Source organism: Geotrypetes seraphini, chromosome 8 (genome assembly GCF_902459505.1).
Source record: "Geotrypetes seraphini chromosome 8, aGeoSer1.1, whole genome shotgun sequence".
NCBI lineage: Eukaryota > Metazoa > Chordata > Amphibia > Gymnophiona > Dermophiidae > Geotrypetes > Geotrypetes seraphini.
In genome coordinates this window covers 71516322-71538402 of record NC_047091.1, presented here as the reverse complement: position 1 = coordinate 71538402, position 22081 = coordinate 71516322, and the positions used below count along the sequence as shown (strand labels likewise).

At 41.6% G+C, this 22081-nt stretch overlaps 1 protein-coding gene across 1 annotated transcript in view; it reads left to right on the top strand.

Moving 5' to 3' along the window:
- NRXN2 (neurexin 2) overlaps positions 1 to 22081 on the top strand; it is a 1565743-nt gene that overhangs the window by 1369652 nt on the left and 174010 nt on the right. Inside the window, exon 17 of the mRNA XM_033953607.1 lies at positions 4891 to 5062. Within this exon, the coding sequence (XP_033809498.1) occupies positions 4891 to 5062 (172 nt within the window). The remainder of the gene's footprint in view (positions 1 to 4890; positions 5063 to 22081) is intronic.

The following is a 22081-nucleotide window of genomic DNA, read 5'->3' as shown; positions in this document are numbered from 1 at the left end:
TAAAAAATATGCTGCATGTAGAGTCCTGAAGAGCACTCCCGTAATTCTGCACTATGTATCACTTTTGGCACAGCAGTCCCTAAATCATGAAAGGTGCTAACACGCTTAGGTCTGGGCAATTCTCTATTCCAGTGCTTTAGTATTGCTGCATACTCTTTGGGAGCCAGGTGCTTATTAGCTCTCTGTGGAGCCATAATATTGAGACCAAACCCCATGCATCCCCTTCTAATACTTCCCGAATGGAATGTCCCACCTACAATGAAGGATGATGGGGTGAAAGTGAAGATGGTGTATCAGCTGAAAGTATGCAAATTGGTCCACTATCTCAAAAGACCACTTTTATTGTAATTCAGGGAAAGTATAATACTGACTATCCTCCCTAAGTCAATAGTCAACTAGTTTTTCCCACTAGCCAAAGGCCTTATTCTCTCTGCTTGGCCAAAACTCAGCATTCCCCACCCGGGAAAGAAAAACAATACAATGCAGATCATTAGTCCACTTAGGTAGGAGCTCTCTCCACACCCACCACAGAGGATGCAGTAACATACTTCTATGTCTTGCCTGGGGCAGCTTTTCCAGATGAGTGTGAAGATAATTGAAGTGCGAGGGATGAAAGTAATCCTTTTCAAAACAGTAATCCATAAACAAAGTAGTCTGCGATAGCCAATGCCTGACATGTCGCAGCAGACATGCCTGATTGTATACACGCATATCTGGGACACCAATCCCTCTCTGATGCCAATTCCCCAGTAGGAGATTCCAACACATCTTGGGTTTCTTCCCACCCCAAAAAAAAACATAGACAAGATTTTTGTAGGGCCTTCAGATCCTTCTGAAGAAGACATATAGAAAGAGATTGTACAACCTAGAGCCATCAGGGAAAACCTACCATTTTATAGACACTGATTCTGCCAAGAGTGTAGTTAAAATTTAGTTTCTCTAAGTCAGGGGTGTCCAACCTGCGGCCCCGTGAAGTATTTTGTGTGGCCCTGGTCGAGGGCGATGTAGTGTTTTCCTCTACTGTCCCCAGGTGTTTACCTTCTTGCCAGCTCCCTCCTCTGTCTTGCTGCAGCATTTGTGCGGCCCCAGAAACATTTTTTTCGGCCAATGCGGCCCAGGGAAGCCAAAAGGTTGGACATCCCTGCTCTAAGTAGTTTATTTATATTGAGTCTATAAATGGAAGTATCCATTGACAACAGCACCCCCCAAATACCAAAAAGAATCCTGCACCCACTGAATGGGAAAAGAGGCACCCCAAGAAAATCTCAATGATTTTGGCCCTGCCATCCCTTCCAATTTAGCTGAGTTGAGTTGGAACCCCGAGAAAACGCTATACTGTACTCCTGCAAATTTTCCAGCACAATTGGAAATGATCATTGATGATCAGTGAGAAAAACTAGAAGATAGTCTGTGAAGGCCGCCATTTTAAAACAACCATTGCTGACTTTTAGACTGTTTATCTCCGGGTTAGCTTGAATTTCCCATAACAGAGGGTCCAGTGTAAGAATGATAAGTAACGGTGATAAAGGGCCCCTTTGTAAAGGGAAAGGCTTCAATAATAACTCATTGGCCCAAACCTGAGCTTGGGGTTCTGAATATAAGGCCTTTTTCGCATGAATAAATCAAGGACCTATCTGATAGACCTGCAACACTTTATAGAGAAATCCCCACACCAACCTATCAAATGCCTTTTCAGCATTGAAACTGATGAGAAGTATGGGGGTCCCTCTTTACTGGACCGTTTCTAGAGCAACCTAAATTTTTATAATTTTTTTTATACAGAGCAACCACAAACAAAGCCCACTTAGTAAGACCCTAGAAAGCCTATTCACTAACATCTTGGCCAATTGTTTGGTCTTAAAATTAAGGAGGGAAATGAGTATATAAGACTCCAGATGATCCAGATCCTTCCCAGATTTTTAACAAGACCACAATTTTAGCAATATTTAAATAAGATGGTAAGCCAGCCAGAGCAATTACTGTGTTAAAGGTGCATTCACATTATCTTAAAAGTCTTTATGTCCTTCATTAAAAAGAGCTTCAGTTTTAATTAAAAAGGCCACCTTTATATCCTATGAAACCAGTAGTTATCACACAGTTTCTAATCTCCTTTTTTGGAAGAAATCAAGCATTCGAGGGAAGTGGTAGACATGCATAGCTGTCTCATACATATTTGATAGGGATATCCTGAAAACCTGACAAGATGGCAGCCTTTAAGAACTGAATCTGTGCCTTCTGCTATGCATATAAGTTATTTTGAGTATTAGGCCAGAGGTAATACATGACAGTGGTTCTCAAACCTGTCTTGAAGGACCAACATCCAGGTGAGTTTTCAGGATACACCTAATAAATATGCTAAAATGTTGGATTGAGTGTGAAGTCAGTGGGCATCCCTTCCTGAAGAAGCCAATAACAGCAAAACTTGAGTTGGGGGAGTCCTTGAGTTTGTGTGTTGCATGTTAAAAAAAAGGTGTTAATGTCTAGGTGGTAAGGCAAGCTGTGAAGTGGAAGAACCACCAATCAAGCTATAAAGATACGTACATTAGATACACATATATAAGAGATGGTGATAAAAATATTGTAAAAGTGTGACAAGGTATAGGTGGTTGGGACATCGATGTGGTTATGATGGTCCCGTGGTAACCCTTGCCTGTCCTGTGGCATTTTGGTTATGGGTTTGAGCATTTTTTTAATTCAAAATATCATTTTGAATGAGGATTTATCTCAGAATGGACTTGTTTTTATTTGGAGGATAATAAATATACTGGAGACAGATTTGCATGCCTGTCACTTCCATTATAAGTAAATGTCTCCAGCATATTCATTGGGGACATCCTGAAAACCAGCCTAGCTAATGGTCCCTTTAGGACAATGGTCTCAAACTCGCGGCCCACCAGTTACTATTTTGAAGCCTTCAGTATGTTTATCATAATCACAAAAGTAAAATAAAACAGTTTCTTGATCATATGTCTCTTTAGGTATAAATTACAATATTATTATTAAGACGAAGCCAAAAGGAAAGATTTATAAACGATAAAGAGTTTTACCTCATGCAAAGTTATCTTTTCTTTAATAAGACATTATTTTTTTCTGAGGCCCTCCAAGTACCTACAAATCCAAAATGTGGCCCTGCAAAGGGATTGAGTTTGAGACCACTGCTTTAGGACATGTTTGAGAACCACTGTCTTATGATGTACAATGAAAGTTAATAGGTTTGTCACATATGATGCATAAAATAAGTTATTAGACAATTGGGACCAGATTCTATATAGAACACCTACATTAGTTATCACTAAGCACCTTTTTTTTTTCCTTTAAAATCATTTTATCTTCTCTCTTTTACCTACAATGGTCTGCCATTTTTATATGTAACCTTTACACGTTACATCAAGTATTCTTTTTTATACGTTTTAAAAGAACACCATCAATTACATTCCATTACAGCATTCCATTACAGTAAAAGCACAGAAAAATGTGTTAAAATTACATAGGAAAATTGTCTATCTTAATGTAAAGCAGACTCCTAGGATTTCAACACTAGAATCTTCAGAGCAGACCCTAAAAGCTTCAACTTGGCCTTAAAAAGGACAGAAAACTGATTAGAACCAGGTATATTATTTAAAATACAGCTTTCTAAACCTATCCTGGGGACCCCAGAGCCCGTCAGGTTTTTATGATATGCATATTTTTGTTTATCAGGAAAAACAGACTGGCTGTGGGGTCCCCAGGATAGGTACAGAAAAGTCCTTGTTTAAAGGCAACATATATAAATTTACAAGCTGAAAATTGTAATCTCGTTATCAAGTCTTTCACTGCATGTTAAGACAGCTAGAATAACAAACAATATTTGCTAATGATTCATCAGTGGTATATTGGAGAGAGATTAGAACGTAACCACATTTTACCGCTAGGCACCTTAATCAAGGATGCCTAGTTTCAGATTCCACGCCAACTTTTCAACCAATCATTAAAAAATTAACGATTAAGAGATTGGCGCTAAACTCTTAGGACACATAGAGATGCCTAAGTTGAAGCGCCCTCCAACGCCTGATGCCCATCTGAAAAGTTGGCTGGGTTGACTTAGGCATCACTAGGCATCCATGTTAGGTGCCGGTAAATTAAGTAAAGTAAAACCTGGCCTAATAAAAACATAGAAACATGAAGGCAGATAAAGGCCAAATGGCCCATCCATAGCATCCACTATTTTCTTTTCTCCCTAAGAGATCCCATATGCCTAATATAGCGGCACCTACCTCCAGGATGCCTAGCAACACCTAAGCATGTCTAAGCGCCACTGGGAGGGATTCTTTCAATGATGCTTATAGTGTAGGTGTCGCTAGGTGCTGTTTATAGAATCCAGACTTTGGAGTAGAGAAATAGTCTAATGGTTGGAGCAACAGATGGGGATGCAAAAAGTCTAGGTTCAAATCCTATTGCTGCTCCTTGTTGCCTTGGGCAAGCCACATAACCCACCATTGCCTTTAATCTGATGCTGGAAAGATCAATGCCAGTCTGGGTCATGCCCCCTATGTTGGGTAGCATCCCACACTACATAGAAAAAGCAATGGCAAACCACTCCTGTATCAGGAAAACCACAAAGGATGGGTTCCTCTTTGTGCGCTCACCAGGAGTTAGTTCAATTCAAGGGCACATTTAAGTTCAGATTAGTTAAGTATAGCATTTAATGGTGTAACAGAACTTTAGAGGCACTGCTGGTATTATTTCTCATGGTGCAGTATATAATAATTATTGCCAGTGAAAGCTCTTAATGGTATATGATGGGAGTTACAAGCACAGCCAGAAGTATCCCTTGCAATATGCAATCTTTTATTATGGGATTTACTCTCGTCTGCTTGATAACTTTAACTTCATTCTCTTGCTCTCCCCTAGGACCAGGGAACAATTGGTGTGATCTTCAACGTGGGCACAGATGACATCATGATTGAGGAGCCCAACGCTATCGTGAACGATGGCAAATACCATGTGGTGCGTTTCACGCGCAGCGGTGGCAATGCAACACTACAGGTGGACAGCTGGCCCGTCAACGAGCGTTACCCAGCAGGTAAGAGGGCTGGGGAGAGAAGGGCCACCTCATCATACGCTGGGCAAATGCCGCCCTCTGTCTCAACGTCGTATTCCATTTGGAAGCCAGATCAAAACATTTCTGCTACAGTTTATTTGTTTGTAATATAGAGGAGTGATGTTAACACAGATGTGGATGGACCACTCGGATCTTTATCTGTCATCATTTACTATGTTACTCTGTGTAATTTGTACAGCAACATGTTAGATTCGACCAGTTTGCTTATTCACTCTCCCCGTTGTTTAAGTCTTTGTTAAGGATATAGATCACTGTAGAGCAGGAGTGTCAAAGTCCCTCCTCGAGGGCCGCAATCCAGTCGGGTTTTCAGGATTTCCCCAATGACTATGCGTGAGATCTATTTGCATGCACTGCTTTCATGGTATGCTAATAGATCTCTTGCATATTCATTGGGGAAATCCTGAAAACCCGACTGGATTGCGGCCCTCGAGGAGGGACTTTGACACCCCTGCTGTAGAATAATAACAAAGTAACATAGCAAATGGCAGCAAGTCCAGTTGGTCTTATTCAAGGTCAAAGTCATTGTGTTCCTCTTTGGTTCTTTGTCATCTTGGGTGGATGAACAGACAAGTTCCCATCTGCAGTCCCTCAACCTCAATTCTCCCCTCCCTTCCCCCCCTCACTCTGACCATGCCTTTAATACAGGGGTGTCAAAGTCCCTCCTCGAGGGCCGTAATCCAGTCGGGTTTTCAGGATTTCCCCAATGAATATGCATTGAAAGCAGTGCATGCACATAGATCTCATGCATATTCATTGGGGAAATCCTGAAAACCCGACTGGATTCCGGCCCTCGAGGACCGACTTTGACACCTGTGCTTTAATACATCAGTAAACGTTACTGAGGCAGTTTCCTACATAGCTGGTTACCAAGGACCCCTTGACCTCCACCACCAGTCTGGCAGCTTTGATTTCTGGGACATTGTAGCCTCCTGTTTCCAGCCCAGCTACCTCCAAGGCTTGCACGGTTACTAGGTTATACGTTCTTTCTTTTCCTTTGTCTCTTCTTACCATCTTTCCTTTCTCATTCACTGGGAAAGCCATGAAGAGAAGGTTGTCTGCAGTCATCACCTCCCATCCCTTTTGGTTTCTGGTTTAACATCTATCACCATCTCAGCAAGTAACTGTGTTTTTATGCTTTCTCTGAACTAGGAATGTTACAGAGATACATTTTTAGTTCATTTTCTGTTTGCCCTTTAATTGCCAATTTTTGGACATTTTTTCATGGTAAAAACAATAATATTAATACGTATTAACCCCCCCCCCCCCTTTTATTAAGCCATGGTAGAGGTTTCTACCGCAGCCCTGAGCGCTAAATACTCTGACACTCATAGAATTCCCGCGAGCATCGGTGCATTTAGTGCCCCGCCGCGGTAGAAATCTCTACTGCGTCTTAGTAAAAGAGGGCCTAAAGCTTTGTAATTTACATTAGCCTGTAGGTTAGCACACATTAAATCAGTTCAGGACACACTAAGGGCCAGATTCTGTATAGTGCAACCAAAGTTGCGTGCACAAATCTGTGCACATTGCCGATGTGTGTGTGCAGCTTTAATAAGCCAATCAGTGTCGATAGTCGGTAATTAACAAGTAATTGGCACTAATTACAATTTACACGCACAACTTTCTAAGCTTACTCTATAAAGTGGTGTGCATAAATTCTAGTGCGCGGATCTCATGGCTTGGGGAGCCGCATGGGCAGGTCATGGGCCTTCCTAAAAGTTAGGCGCGCTGTTATAGAATATGCCCGATCCACGCACAACTTAAGCACAGGTATTTAGGCCTAGTTTTCATTGGCATAAACGGTTGCGCTTAAATGTTAGTCGTGCACACGGGCGCCTCACGTGATTCTATCAACTGCGCCTAACTGTGGAGGCATTTTATAGAATGGCCATTCTTTACGGCCCCGATTTGTAGGTGCCATAAACAAAATATGGCCCTGAATTTTTTTAAAGGGCCAGTAACAAACTGAAATCACACTGGCAAATGCGCGTTCCCTCCCCTTCCCCCAACTCTTATCACAAACCTTTCTACTTCACTTTGCTTTTCTGAGGAAAATGTTATCGCCTCCTGTATGTAAAAGGCAGTTTTCTGCTATCCACTCCTTTTTGTGCGTGATTTTTTTTTCCTTTCGGTAACTGCTGTGCTTTTCTTTCATTTGTTTATTTTAAATTTTGCTGTCGGATGCTCCCAGTAGGATCAATAGACTTTACAGCTCTTTGAAATTTTCAATTCAGTTGATTTTGTTTTTAAATTCCTGGTAGAAGGAGAAGTCTGGCACATTCAGACAATTTAGATACCACAATGTTCTCGGAAATTTAACCCCACTACTTTCTCCTCATTTTTAAAATGGTGTCAGCTCAGGGCTGCTGAGAGCTAATACAGCTTGTTGTAGATTCAGGGATTCAGTTCAAATGGAGTAAGCAAAGCTTCAGGGCCCTTAGGAATAAACTGTCAGTCACTCCAGTAATTATCACTCCAATAATTACTCTTCACACAAGTACTGGTGTTTCAACAAAATAAAAGTTTGCTGAAACAAAACTGCTACAACAGTGACAGTCTGACATAGGAAACATTATCTAGGAGATGAATCCAGATGTTCGACATTGTTAATATTACCACATATTATTTCTAAAATGTTACAAAGCACAGAGGTGTTGTGCACACACACAGAAGAGACAGTCTCTGCTAGATAAAGCTTACAAATTTTGTTATTATCTTCTATTTATCATTTGTAAATCATTCCCTGTTTATTTAGTTGCTGTAAACCGAGTCAAGCCTTCTCAGAATGATGACTCGGTATACAAAGTTAAGCTTTAGTTTAGTTAGTTTAGTTTAGAAGAATGCATTATAAAGTAGTGATCAAAATGTATAAGTAAGATGGCGAGAGTGGCAGGATGGTGAATACTAGCCATTTTTCTGTGGAGCTTGCTTATTAGCCAGTATGGGCAGGCATAAGAGGACGCTCCATGTTTGCCCTTCTGAACCTACGATGAGTACACCTGCTTTCCCTATATCAAGTCCCATGGATATCTTCTTTGTTTGAGGGATTATGACATCAAATTTGCCGGTTGAGGCATCATTGACAGCTGTTCAGAGCATTCCTGCTCATCTCTTCAGGCAGATTCCTTATCTCCAGGGCAAGTGGGTGATGGTGGCTGTGAGTTCTATTCCATCTGCTGACGTGGCATCTTCTAAAGATGTGGTGCTTGGAACTGTACTGCTGGTGGCAGCTTAGGAATGTCTCTGGGTCTCACCTTATCCGATGGCTCATGCATTGGAAAGTGTCCTGCGGAAAACCTGATGGCTAGAAGAGGAGCTTTGCAATGGGATGTGGACCAAATGAGCGCTTTTTCTGTTTCTTCAACTGGGACTGCTGCTCTATCTAAATTAACGCAGCCTCTGTTTTCAAAACAGAAACTGGGATGCGATTCAAACGTTGCGCCCCATTTTGCTCAAATTCAGTCACTATCCTCTCAGCTCACTAAGGTTACTGGTGACTCTACTCAAATGAGGTTGGATATGGAGGAACTGAAGAAAAAGGTTTCGGAAAATGAAGAGTCATTGACCTCCCCCCCCCACCCCACACACCTTTTACTAAGCCACTAGTGCATTCCGAAAATCAATTAAAACTGCCCTATTCAACAAATTCATTGACTAAAACAGTCCTCTCCCTCTCACTAGGATATCCCCTTCTGTAAACTCCTTTTCTTTCTCTCAAGAAGCTCCTTTCATGTATTCTTTACCCATGGAACTCCAATTAGTGTGTAAGCTTTCTATTGAGACTTATTGTTATTCGCTGACTGTCCAGCCTTCTTTCAATGTGAACCACCTAGAAGTCGCTTGACTATGGCGGTATAGAAAAATTAAGTTATCATTATTATTATTATTATAAATGCTCCGATGCACAGAGGATCTAGAATCAGAAAATAATAGTAAATATTGAAGAACTAAGGCCAGTACTTTTTCTCAAAGGAAGAAGCGTCCGCTGGTGGAGGAGCAGCTCTCTGAGCAACCTGTCAAACTGCTTGGAGTTAAATGATTTCCTTGAAAAGCCGAGGGAGAAACTGTGACACCTGCCATATTGTTTGCTCAGTTAGCTCTGGTGTCAGATAGGGGATTGCTTCTTGAAACTGTACTTTCAAGTTAGCGATGTCAGGGGTAAGATTCAGCTTGCAGCGATAAGCAGCTTGTAAGCCACTTCCAGCCCGCAGGATAACCTAACCCTGGATACTCAACGCTGGGGCATGCACAGCTCCCAGCACTGAATAGCCAGATATGTTTGCTGACCTGGAAGTTAATCGGGCATCAGTCTGGTGCCCAGTTAACTCAGCACATAAAAGCTCCCCCTTTTTATCAAGCTGCATAAGGGCTTTTATGGCAAACCGCTGTGGTAAAATCTTTGATGCTCATAGGAGTTCTATGAGTGGTCTGTGATTTTTAAAAATAACCCTATGCAGCTTGATAAAAGGGGGCCAAAGTTAGGACAGCTTTCTTGCTTTCGGCTATAGCTCCTCAGCCCTGGAATAATCTGCCAAATTATTTGCATACTGAACCCTCATTAGAAAAATTCAAAAGTCTTTTGAAAAGTTTTTTGTATAAAGATGCATTTGAGACATAGATAAGATAACTCGCTTACAGTTATACCCAGTTTCAACCAATCCTTATTCACAGGACTTAAATCCTCCTCCCTTATTTCTCCTTTTTATTTTATCTACTTCTTTATCTTCATTTGTCATCCCCCCTTGATGTGTTACCCATAGATGATTCTTCCTTTTCTTCGATGATTGTAGTTCTTCCCCCTTTCCCTTTGTATCAGTATAGATTTGTATGTATGTATATATATATATATTTTTTAAAATAACAAATTGTCTTATCGTTTGGCCCCTTTTTATTTTGTAATACGCATTGAAATGTTTGATATTGCGTGTACATTAAATTGTAATAAAACTTGAAACTTGAAACTTTCCTAACTTAGCCGATTAGAGGACTGAATATAGCCCTAATTCTGCCCCTAGCCTGCCCCTATTTAAAAATTTCTATTCCATTTATCTCAGATGTTCTAAGCAGATAACAAAATCACAAAAACAGTCTTTTGAAACATATTATAGAAACAAGATACGTTCATAGTAGACCTGTAAACAATTCCAGCAGACCCATAATATATCAGTCTTCCTAGATGTACCAAATCCCTGCTGTAAGTTTGTTGGAAAAGTTTTCAGCTCTTTTTTAAACTGACTCGATGTTTGTAGTTCTCGAATCTCCAAAAGGTAGGGCATTCCATAATTTTGGCCCTACCACAAAAAATGTAGATGCCCTTTATTCATCCAACATCATTAAGTGTGCTGATGGTACTTCTAACAGATGCTTGTTTGCCAATTTTAAGGGTCTGGAAGGTTGGTATAACCTAAAGTTCAAAGAAACCATTACTGACACACTATTAGTAATTACTTTAAAGATCAGTAATAAGATTATATTACATTAGAGATTTCTTGCGGTTCAAGGCGGGTTACAAAAGAGTTATAGAAGGTGGTCATTTCCAGGAAATAATAGAGAGGTCATTTCCAGGTAATAATAGAGGGGCGATCAGGTAGTTTCGGGGAGTCAGGAAGTTAGTGGGAAGAAGGAAGGAATTTGTGGTATTGACTTTTTCAGGGATTTTTTTGAAGAGTATAGTTTTTATTTCTTTTCTGAACATCTTGTAGTTTGGGGTCGTTATCAGTATGGAGATTTGGTTGTCCAGTTTTGCAGCTTGAGTGATTAGGAGGCCATCATATAGTTCTTTCCGTTTTCTTTGATTGGAGGGTGTGTGAATGGAGTGTGAGTTTTCCTATGCCTGGTTGTGGGTTTGGATGAGGCGACTGTTCAGATAGGTTGGGCTGTTTCCATTTATAGTTTTAAATAATAGGCAGTAGAATTTAAAGATCGCAAATGGATACAAAAAGAGATGTGAAGACTAAAAAATCCAAGAAGGTACCACCAAGAGAACTCAATTGTGTGTACACAAATGTGCAAAGGGAGCTCAAATGCATGTACACGAATGAAAGAAGCTTGGGAAACAAAATGGGGGAACTGGAAGCACTAGCAAGACGAGAAGAACTAGATATCATTGGAATAACAGAAACATGGTGGAATGAGGAAAACAAATGGGACACAGTACTACAGGGATACAAACTATACGGAAGAGATAGAATAGGGCAAAAAGGGGGAGGTATTGCCCTGTATGTCCAAGAAGGAGTAGAGTCTATCAGAGAAGGGAAGACAGAAGAGAAAGAAAAATTGGAATCCCTCTGGATAAAAATTCCTAGACAAAATGAAGCTGACACAAAAATTGGCCTCTATTATCGACCCCCAGGACAGACGGAAGAAACAGACGTAGAAATGATAGAGGAAATCAACCATGGATGTAGAGCAGGTAATGTAACGATCATGGGAGACTTCAACTTTCCCGGGATAAACTGGAATCTAGGAACCTCAAACTGCGGCAGGGAATCCAAGTTCTTGGAAATGATAGGGGACTGCTTCCTAGAACAAATGGTGGGAGAACCGACAAGAGGAACCACCACCTTGGACTTGGTCCTAAATGGCATAACTAGAAGGACAACAGATGTAGAGGTTATGGTCCCGTTGGGGACGAGTAATCATAGCATGATCAATGTTAAAATTGCCATCGAGAAGGGGAAATGTACCAAGACTCAAACCACAACCTTTAACTTCAGAAAAGGGAAATACGACAGCATGAGAGTCATGGTTAAAAAATGGCTCAAGAAAAAGGCAGCCAAAATCAGAACGGTCGATCAAGCATGGTCCCTACTAAAAAATACTATCACCGAAGCGTAGAGTCTCTACATTCCGCAGATATCCAAAGGAAGGAAAAATAAAAACAAAGGAGAACCAGCTTGGCTAACTAAAGAGGTGAAGGATGCAGTAAGGGATAAGGGGAACTTGTTTAAAAAATGGAAACATGAACACACAATAGAGGCCTGGAACAGTCACAAGGTCGACCAGAAGAAGTGTCACAAGGCGGTAAGAGACGCCAAAAAAGCCTATGAGGAAAAGATAGTGCAAGAAGCCAAAAACTTCAAACCCTTTTTTAGATACATAAAAGGGAAAAAAACAGCTAAGGAGGCAGTGGGCCCTCTTGACGACCAAGGAAGAAAAGGGTGCATCAAGGAAGACAAACAGATTGCGGATAGGCTAAACTCATTCTTTGCGTCTGTCTTTACCAAGGAGGACACTGCATCAATGCCAGAAACAGGGAGAGCATTCAAGGGAGAAATTGAGGATAGCCTCACCACAGTGAATGTGGATTTGGACATGATATACTATCAGATCGACAAACTAAGAAGTGACAAATCCCCTGGACCAGATGGAATTCACCCGAGAGTGCTGAAAAAGCTTAAGGTAGAAATCGGAGAACTATTACAATCCCTAGCTAACTTGTCAATTAGAACCGGGCGAATACCAGATGATTGGAAGATAGCGAATGTCATCCCAATCTTCAAAAAAGGATCGAGAGGAGAACCGGGCAACTATAGACCTGTGAGTCTTACGTCAGTTCCTGGGAAGATGGTTGAAGCACTAATAAAGGATAGCATAGTGCAACACCTGGAAATTCACGACCTGATGAGAGCTAGCCAACACGGCTTCAGGAAAGGGAAGTCATGTTTGACGAATTTACTTCAATTTTTTGAGGAGGTGAACAAACAAATCGATAGCGGTGAACCAGTGGATATAATATACTTGGACTTCCAGAAAGCGTTCGACAAGGTTCCACATGCAAGGCTTCTGAAGAAACTACAAAGCCATGGAATAGAAGGAGATATACTAAGATGGAGAGACAAATGGCTGGAAAACAGATTGCAGAGGGTGGGCATAAATGGGAAGTTCTCGGACTGGGAGAAGGTGACGAGCGGTGTACCCCAGGGTTCTGTTCTTGGGCCCATCTTGTTCAATATCTTCATAAATGACCTAGAAGATGAAACAACAAGTAATTTAATCAAGTTTACAGACGACACAAAATTATGTCGGGTAGTTGGGTCACAAAAGGACAGAGAAGAACTTCAGAGAGATTTGAACCAGCTAGAGAAATGGGCAGAAAAGTGGCAGATGAAGTTTAACATAGAAAAATGCAAAGTGATGCACCTGGGTAAGAAAAACAAGGAACATGAATATAAACTGTTAGGTGTAACATTGGGCAAGAGCGAACAAGAAAGGGACCTGGGGATACTGATAGACAGGACCCTGAAGCCGTCAGCTCAATGCGCAGTGGCAGCAAAGAAAGCAAGCAGGATGTTGGGCATGATAAAGAAGGGAATCACGAGTAGATCGGCGGACATCATAATGCCGCTTTACAGAGCAATGGTCAGACCACACTTGGAATACTGTGTCCAACACTGGTCTTCCTACCTAAAGAAGGATATAACCCTGCTGGAGAGGGTACAAAGACGAGCCACGAAGCTAGTAAAAGGTATCGAGAATTTGAGCTACAAAGAATGCCTCGGAAAACTGTGATTGTTCACCCTTGAGAAGAGAAGACTGTGAGGGGACATGATAGAGACTTTTAGAATACTAAAAGGATTCGACAAAATAGAGCAAGAAACATCGTTATTCACATTGTCAAATGTGACTCGGACAAGAGGTCATGGACTGAAACTGAGGGGCACCAGGCCCAGGACAAATATCAGGAAATTCTGTTTCACACAACGAGTGGTGGACGCTTGGAACGCTTGGAGGTCGTGATGGAGACCACCATTCCGGGATTCAAGGGCAAGTTGGATGCACAACTTCTCGCAAATCACATTGAGGGATATGAGTAAACAAGGTTTTTCAGCAGGGAACACCTGGCTTGGCCTCCGCGAGTGTGGGTCGCCGGACTGGATGGACCTGAGGTCTGATCCGGCAAAGCCATTTCTTATGTTCTTATCCTCTGGTCAGGTAGGGGATGGCCGGTTAGCAGTGATATTCAGCAGCATAACTGGCTTGCTCAGCAGGGTTTAATTGGACAAGAGCTCTCCTGTCAAATCCTTTTGAATATCGACCCAGTCATGTTTTTGAATTGTTAAATCAGCAGGATGCGTCTGGTTGTCTGTCCTGATACTCAGAAGAACAAGCAGTTCCTATTGCTAAGGCCTCAGCTGTAACAGTTGGGAGCTCCTTTTATTTTGTATTTTCTATGCAAGTGTTTTATTACTTTTGAGGGGGCCAGATATGCTTTCTTTGAGCCTTCTCAGTTGTCAATGTTTATCTCTGTTCATACAGCGATCACCTCCTCTGTTACCCAGCCAGATGCAGTCCCTCAGGCAGCTATAGAGTAATGATGCATCACTTTATTTCCTAGCATTTGGCTATATATTTCCTATTTGCTGCGGTTAGCAGCATTTTTTTGTTTTTCTTCTCCAAGATGCCCCCTCCCTTTAATTGAGGACTGACTCAAGGAGGTATACTTGTTCCATTTCTTATTTTGTAGATTTTGGGTAATATATGATTTGTGAGTTTTTCTTCTATTTCTGTTGAGCACTGTTTGCTTGTGACTTAATTAGAAATAAATAGAATATCAATTTAAAAGGGAAAAAAAAAAAAAAAATCGGTAGAATTTTAATCCAAATGTGAATATCAGCAGAGAGGGAGCATGATACAGCGATACAGGCAGCCTGTCCCTGTTCCTGCACAACCTCTCGGGATCTTCTTGCCATTTTGGGGGAATCCTCCTGTGGGAATGGGCTCTAAGGATTCCTCTACTCTATAGGACACTCATTTCTTATTTGGACTCCTTGAATTCCAATTGTTAAGTAGGTCTTCCAGCAATCCTGTCTAGTCTGAATGTGGAATAGGCAAGTATGAATTCTCATATGCAAGTACGAATTGTCACTATTGACCAGTTATGAATTGTCACTGTTGACCAGTTGGTTTTCTCACTGTTCATTGATTGTCATTGACCAGTTTTCGCTGTTCTGTGAGTTAAGTAGGTCTTCCAGCACTCCTGTCTAGACTGAATGTGGAATAGGCAAGTATGAATTCTCACATGCAAGTACGAATGGTCACTGTTGACCAGTTGGTTTCTCACTGTTCATTGATTGTCATTGACCAGTTCATTATTCTGTGAGTATTATTGCTCAGTTAACACAGCACTTTATCTAAAACCTTGTTTTCACAACTTTACCTGCTTTGCCTGATTACCCTGCCCGGCTCGGCCTCCACAGCCAGGCGAGGGATGCACAAAGCGCTAAGGCGCAGGTCCAGTCGGTACATCCCTCGGCTAGGGAGTCACCCATATGTGGCTGACTCATCCTGCTTGTCCTAGGAGAAAGTGTAGTTACTTACCTGTAACGTAGGTTCTCCGTGGACAGCAGGATAGTCAGCCACACAACCCACCCGCCTCCCCATACGGCCGACCCGGCCACAGCTAGGAACATCCTGGGGATTAGGGGGAAGCAGTGGGAAATGGGTAGGGCTCGGGCATGCCCAGTGGGGCCCGGGCACTGCACGTGCTCAGAGAAAAAAAAAAAATCTCTCTGAACTATTGGAGAGCTTATCCGCAAATTGGGAGGTGTTGGGACAACACCCATATGTGGGTCCTGCTGTCCACGGAGAACCTACATTACAGGTAAGTAACTACACTTTTCAGGACATAATATCAGATTAGGGCACCAATGACTGTTGGGGAAAGGTTCTGGAGTTATTTTAATTGCCTCTCACCCACCCCAAGACAGAACATTTTGATTCATAGGCTCTTCAGCCAACCAGGAACAGGGCATTATTACTTTGATAGGAGTTTTCTGCCTTTTCTTTATTCTTCCTGATGTAAGTACTTCTGCCCACAGTATGGCTGGGAAACATCATTATCACCAAAGTTGCTGCTCAGGTTACAACTTCTGTCTCTGTGCAGACAGAAAATGTTACCCAGGTAGAGGGAGTGGTTCCATATGCAAGCTGTCTTCAGCTTGAATCTCTCATGAAGGAAATAAAGTTAGTTGAAGTCTTATTCTTAGTAGATGGAGTATAATAAACATGAACGGCAGGGGGCAAAGCTACTAGAGCCAGTTTCAGAATCTCCACCATATTTTTAGTAAATATTTCTCTCAGAGAGAAACGTGGTATTTTTGGAAAGTTGATAAATTGAAAGTTTCTATTTCTTGCCAAGTTTTCTGATGTTTCCAACTTCCTGCCAAGACAAAGATTGTCTTTAATTAGAGCAACCTTGTCTTGTTCCAGTTTTTAAATTTTTAACTCTACCATGTCCAAACTCAAATTAGAAGCAGGAATTGTTTCCCCTTGTGAAAATACTGTATTCATCAAAAGGCTTTAAACTGAGATGAAAGAATCTTCCCTAGATTGTCAGTAGCTAACCAAAGTGTCTCACAAGTTACCAGATTAGATTTTTACTGATAAAACTCAAGTATATTTGCAGTAAAAGAAGAAGAAATGGTAGCCAAGAGCTTACCAGTGCCGATTTTTCCAACAAAAGTTGAGATCAATGAAAAGCTGATGCCCAGCACAACTCAAAGCAACCAGATCAACCCCAACATCATCTTCAAGAACTGGCATATGCTCTGTCCAAGACAAACCCATTGCTAAAAGCAACAGAATCAGGTTGCCATCTTTCTTCCTTGGAGCTCAGTGTAACTTCCACAGCCTGGGAAGACTTAGACCTCCTTCAACCAACAAATCTCTCAGTGGCTGATCTCCTGAAGCTGAACATGAATAGGACCATGCCAAACAAACCAATTAATCAAGCCACTTAGAGGTAAGTATAATAGAGTCCACAGATGGGTACAATTTCCTCTTCCTCTTGCCCATTCTCCTATGGAGTAAAAGATTTAGCTGGTAAATGTTGTGGAACACCATACTAGGCATCCGCCATCTTGCTGCACTCCCAAGAGGTGTTCTTATCTTAATATTCAAAAAGATCCCCCAAACCCACCTTCTTTGAAGCCATGGAATCCCAATTTACAAGAATCCAGGAGGAGATCTGGGAAACAATGCTTACCACTACTCAACTGGTCAAGAATCCAGATACAAATTTCTGCTTAGAAAAAAAGGATTAAATTATCCCAGGTAGCAACTAAAAAAAAAAGCACAAGAATTCTGTCTTCATTTCCTCTAGGTATCCCTGAAACACCGGATCTTCTTGCAGGTGATTCTTACCAAACACTACTGAGATGCAGTGGCATACCAAGGGCAGGGTGATAGGGGCAGTTCAACCCAGGTACAGACAGTATGGGGGTACACGGAGTAGCTGCAGGGTTGGAGTCTTCTAGTCCCACTCCCTCTGATGTCAACTTCCTGTTCCAGGGCAGGGGACTGGCAGAGCTGACAGCTGTGCGCACACAGATTGTGGCACCACAGCCACTCCATACACCACTTTCCCCTGCAGCCTGGAGGAAGGGGGTGATGCGTCATCTTGAGGAGGAGATACATTTCCCCAGGTGGCAACCAAGTCAGTTACGCCACTGTAGAGATGCCAATATTTAGTGCAACAGTGAGCAGCAAAGTTAACTGGATATGTTTGCCCTGGTAATTTAATCCAGAGATTGACAGAACTTCATACACCTGGATAAAGTTAACTGGGCAAAGATATATATAGTTTTATATATAGTTTTTACTAGAATGTCAAGTATGAATGAACAAATAAGAGAGAGAACTGGTCTGTATACAGTATTCCCTGCTGTTTCTGAGTTCAGTCTTCCCTGCATAAGTTATGTGGATAGTAGCTAAATATTGTTGTTACTCATACAACTTTGGGCCCTTCCCAAATCCCATCCTACTTTTAGATGGATACATTTTAACCATAAATATAATCATAAAACAGTTTGTATCCACAAAGGTTGGTGAACCTGGACCTGACACACTCCGTGTTTCGAAGAAACACTCCTTCTCAGGGGTCCTAATATAAACAATAAGGGGCTCATAATCAAAATGAAAATACATCTAAAAACCAGCCTAAATCGGCATTTAGACCATCAGTGAGACAAGTCGTCCAAGTGCCAATAATATAACCAGGTTTTAGACGTATCTAAAAATGACTTCGGCCTTCACAGTGCTGCATGTATAACCGAAAGTTTTACAACACTGCCTAGACGGAACTTGGACGTTGTGACTTAGGCCATCTAAAACCAGGTCTAAGTCACAAGAAAGTATCTAAAATGACTAGATAACCACTGCAGGGACAAAGTACAGACCCCTACACACTCCCCCAGTGATCACTGACCCCCCCCTCCCCCTCGCCATAAAATTCATAATAAAAATGTCACATATCTGCCTCCAGACCATCAGCACCTGGCAGCCTGGCATAGGAGAGCCTAGTAGAGCTGCACAGAGGTGGCTTTAGCGGTCTGGGTACTGCCATATAAGTGGCACCTGCAGCCATAAGGGCTATTGGGTGATAGACAGGTGGGTCTAGTAGGCTCTAGGGGGTGTTTTGGGGGCTCACCATGACCTGTAAGGTTGTTGTGGTGAGATGTGTATGTGGTACCCTTTTTGTGAAGTTCACAGCAGTACCCTATAAGGTACGCCCATTACTCTGGTGCAATGTTTGGGTGTCTAGTCCATCACTTTGCTGACCCCGCCCACATCCAAAAGGACTTTTTCTAGGCGTTTTTGACTTGGATGAATTTTTGTTCAAAAATGGGGCATAAAGATAGACGACTTAGCAGTCTGGATGATCAGACGGCTGGACGTACAGTTAGACGATTTGGGGGGGAAAAATATTTTGGACGTATTTTTCAAAAATGGACTTTTTCCATGTCCGACTTTGGATGACTAGCGACTTAGGCCCAAAAAGGACTTAGACGTATCTTTTGATTATGCCCCTCTAAATGTATATGAACGAATATATATATAAAGTGAAAATGGTGACAACGAAATTATGTAACAAGATGATCCTGTGGGTGAGATTGGTAAAGACATCATTTACCATATTGTTAAAATGTGATAATGAACCTGCTAGGCAAAAATGTGGCTATAATGGTGAAATGTAAATGAGTAAACTGAAGGATTTGATATACAAGAAGAACCATGATGACCCATGCAATCGGGTGTGGAATATGGTGCCATATGGAACAAGAACCCGTAAGGATGTGGAAATATGAAGGGACAGTGCAAAGAATGACAAATAAGAAGGACATAAAAGAAGTGAAGAAATATGAATACATACCAAAAGTGTATCATATGCAGGGAAACCTTATGGATAACAACTGGAAATAACTAAAAAGAAATACGCAACCGTAAAAAGCCAAAAGTGAAATGTCATAAAAGAAAGCTGTGGAGCATGTTGATGAAGGCTGAAGAACCTCTGAATGGAGAGACAGGTTTGGCTGGACCACCACAAGGAGGAGTTCCATCCTCTTTATCATCTTGGTCGTTCTTCTTTGAACCTTTTCTCTCTTCCCCTCTGATCCCTGCAGCACATAGACACCCAACTCTCCCTCCCTCCCCTAGCACATAGCTACTCATCTTGTACTCACATTCTTCCCCCCTCACCCACAGCAGCCAGACACCCAGCCCTTTCTCCCTCCCCTGACCCTTTCATCACATAGACAGCCAGCATTCTCTTCCCAACCCTTACAGCACACAGACAGACCACACTCTCTGCTTTTCCCCTGACCTCTGCAATGCGCAGAAATCCAGTAGGAGATCTGGGAAACAATGCTTACCATTACTCGACTGGTCAAGAAATGAAAAAAATAGATATCACGTATTGAACACTTCCTTAAATAAATGGCACTTGAGATGACCTTAAAACGGTTGAGATTTTTTTCTTTTCTTAAGAAGGTAGGCAACGTATTCCAGAGCTGAGGAGCAACCACAGAGAAAATGTCCTGACGTTTAGTTCCGATTAGTCTTAATGATGGAATAGTTAGCAAGCCAAGGTCAATGGATCTGAGAACGTGAGAGGGTTCATAAGGGATAAAATATTTTTCTATAAATTGGGGGTTTTAGTTTGTAATGTTTTGAAAGTTAATAAAGAAATTTTATAGGAGATCCTGTGTTTTATTGAGAGCCAGTGTGCCTTTTGTAATAAAGGAGTAACGATCAAATTTATTAGAATTCGTGATGAGCTTGATGGCGGTGTTTTGAATTATCTGTAGGCTCCTGATTTTAAAAATGCAGGGTCGTGCACTTGGGTGCAAAATTCCAAGAGACATTATAGCATACCGTACCTCTGTGTATGACAGAAGAGCAGGACTTGGGGGTGATTTTGTCTGATGATCTCAAAGTGGCAAAACAGGTAGAAAAATCAATGATCAAAGCCAGGAGGATGCTTGGGTGCATAGGGAGAGGAATGGCCAGTAGAAAAAAGAAGATGATAGTGCTTTTGTCTAAGTCTCTGGTGAGGCCCCATTTGGAATACTAAGTGCAATTCTGGAAACCTTCTAAAAGATATAAATAGGATGGAGTTGGTCCAGAGAGCTGCTACAAAATTGGTTAGTGGTCTTTGTCATAAAGCGTATAGAGACAGGCTTAGAGATTTCAATATGTATACTCTGGAAGGAAGGCGGGAGAAAGGGGATATGATAGAGATGTTTAAATATTTCCGTGGCATTCATGTACAGGAGATGAGCCTTTTTTGAAATGAAGGAAAACTCTGGCATGAGAGGGCATAGGATGAAGTTAAGAGGTGATAGGTTCAGGAGTAATCTAAGCAATGCTTTTTTACAGAAAGGGTGGTAGATGCGTGGCATAGTCTCCCTGTTGAGGTGGTGGAGACAACTGTGTCTGAGTTCAAGAAAGCATGGCAAGTTGGATCTCTTAGGGAGAAGAGTTAGTAGATGCTGTAGATGGGCAGACTGGATGGGCCATTTGGCCTTTATCTGCTGTCATATGAATTAGTCCAATAAAGTTTTAGCCATGCATACCTGTAAGATTTGCTCAAGACCTAGCAGTACTACCTCTGTTTCTGGTTTTATTCCAAACACTAAGGAAAACTCTAGAGCTTTGCAAGGGCACTACTCATGGGCACTAGAACATTCTTTTTTGTGAGGCCCTCACATTATATATGGAATCAGTACTGCTCAGGGGCAAGACCTATATAATCATTTGTCAGTTCTGTGACAAACACAAAATATATAAATAAAATGCTCTTTCAATTTGAATATTCCCTACTGAACCCCAAATGTAACTCACCTGGAAGAAGTACTGAAGAGGCAGGAGCTAAAGTTAAACCATTCTAAAATGTCTTCTCTACCACGGTGCAAAAAGTTTTGCTTATCTCCATCATGTCTGAAATCCTTACAAACTCATTTACCACACTTCAGAAATGAAAGAAGGCCACTGAAAAAAATTGCAAATGCAGCCTCGTGATCCAGAAAAAAGCACACACAAATTGTTTGTGAACGAAGAAAACCCAACACTGGCAATGTTTGGACTTGCCAGCCTGCTTTGGGGATTACGGCTGAAAAAAGAACAAGCAGACACCATCACAGTATAGTTTAGTTTATTGGGTACTTAATATACCACCTTTCAGAGTGAGAATCAAAGCAGTTTACAAATTAAAACAAAGGGAAGGAACTACAAAATAAGAATAAAATAAAGCAGCAGGAGGGAAAGAACAAGAGAAGGGAGGGCATCATGCTACATTGTGGAAGGCCAGGGCAAAGAGATGAGCTTTCAAAGAGACCATAAATCGAATTTAGGAGCAATTGGCCCTAATATCACAAAGAGGGGGCTCCAAAGAATGCAAAATAATATTTGGCTTCTATTCTAGATTAGTAAACCGAGGTGATGGTTAGCTGATATTCAGAAGAAGCTTATAGGGGAGGAGAGGTAGTAACATAGTAACATAGTAGATGACGGCAGATAAAGACCCGAATGGTCCATCCAGTCTGCCCAACCTGATTCAATTTAAATTTTTAAATTTTTTCTTCTTAGCTATTTCTGGGCAAGAATCCAAAGCTTTACCCAGTACTGTGCTTGGGTTCCAACTGCTGAAATCTCTGTTAAGACTTACTCCAGCCCATCTACACCCTCCCAGCCATTGAAGCCCTC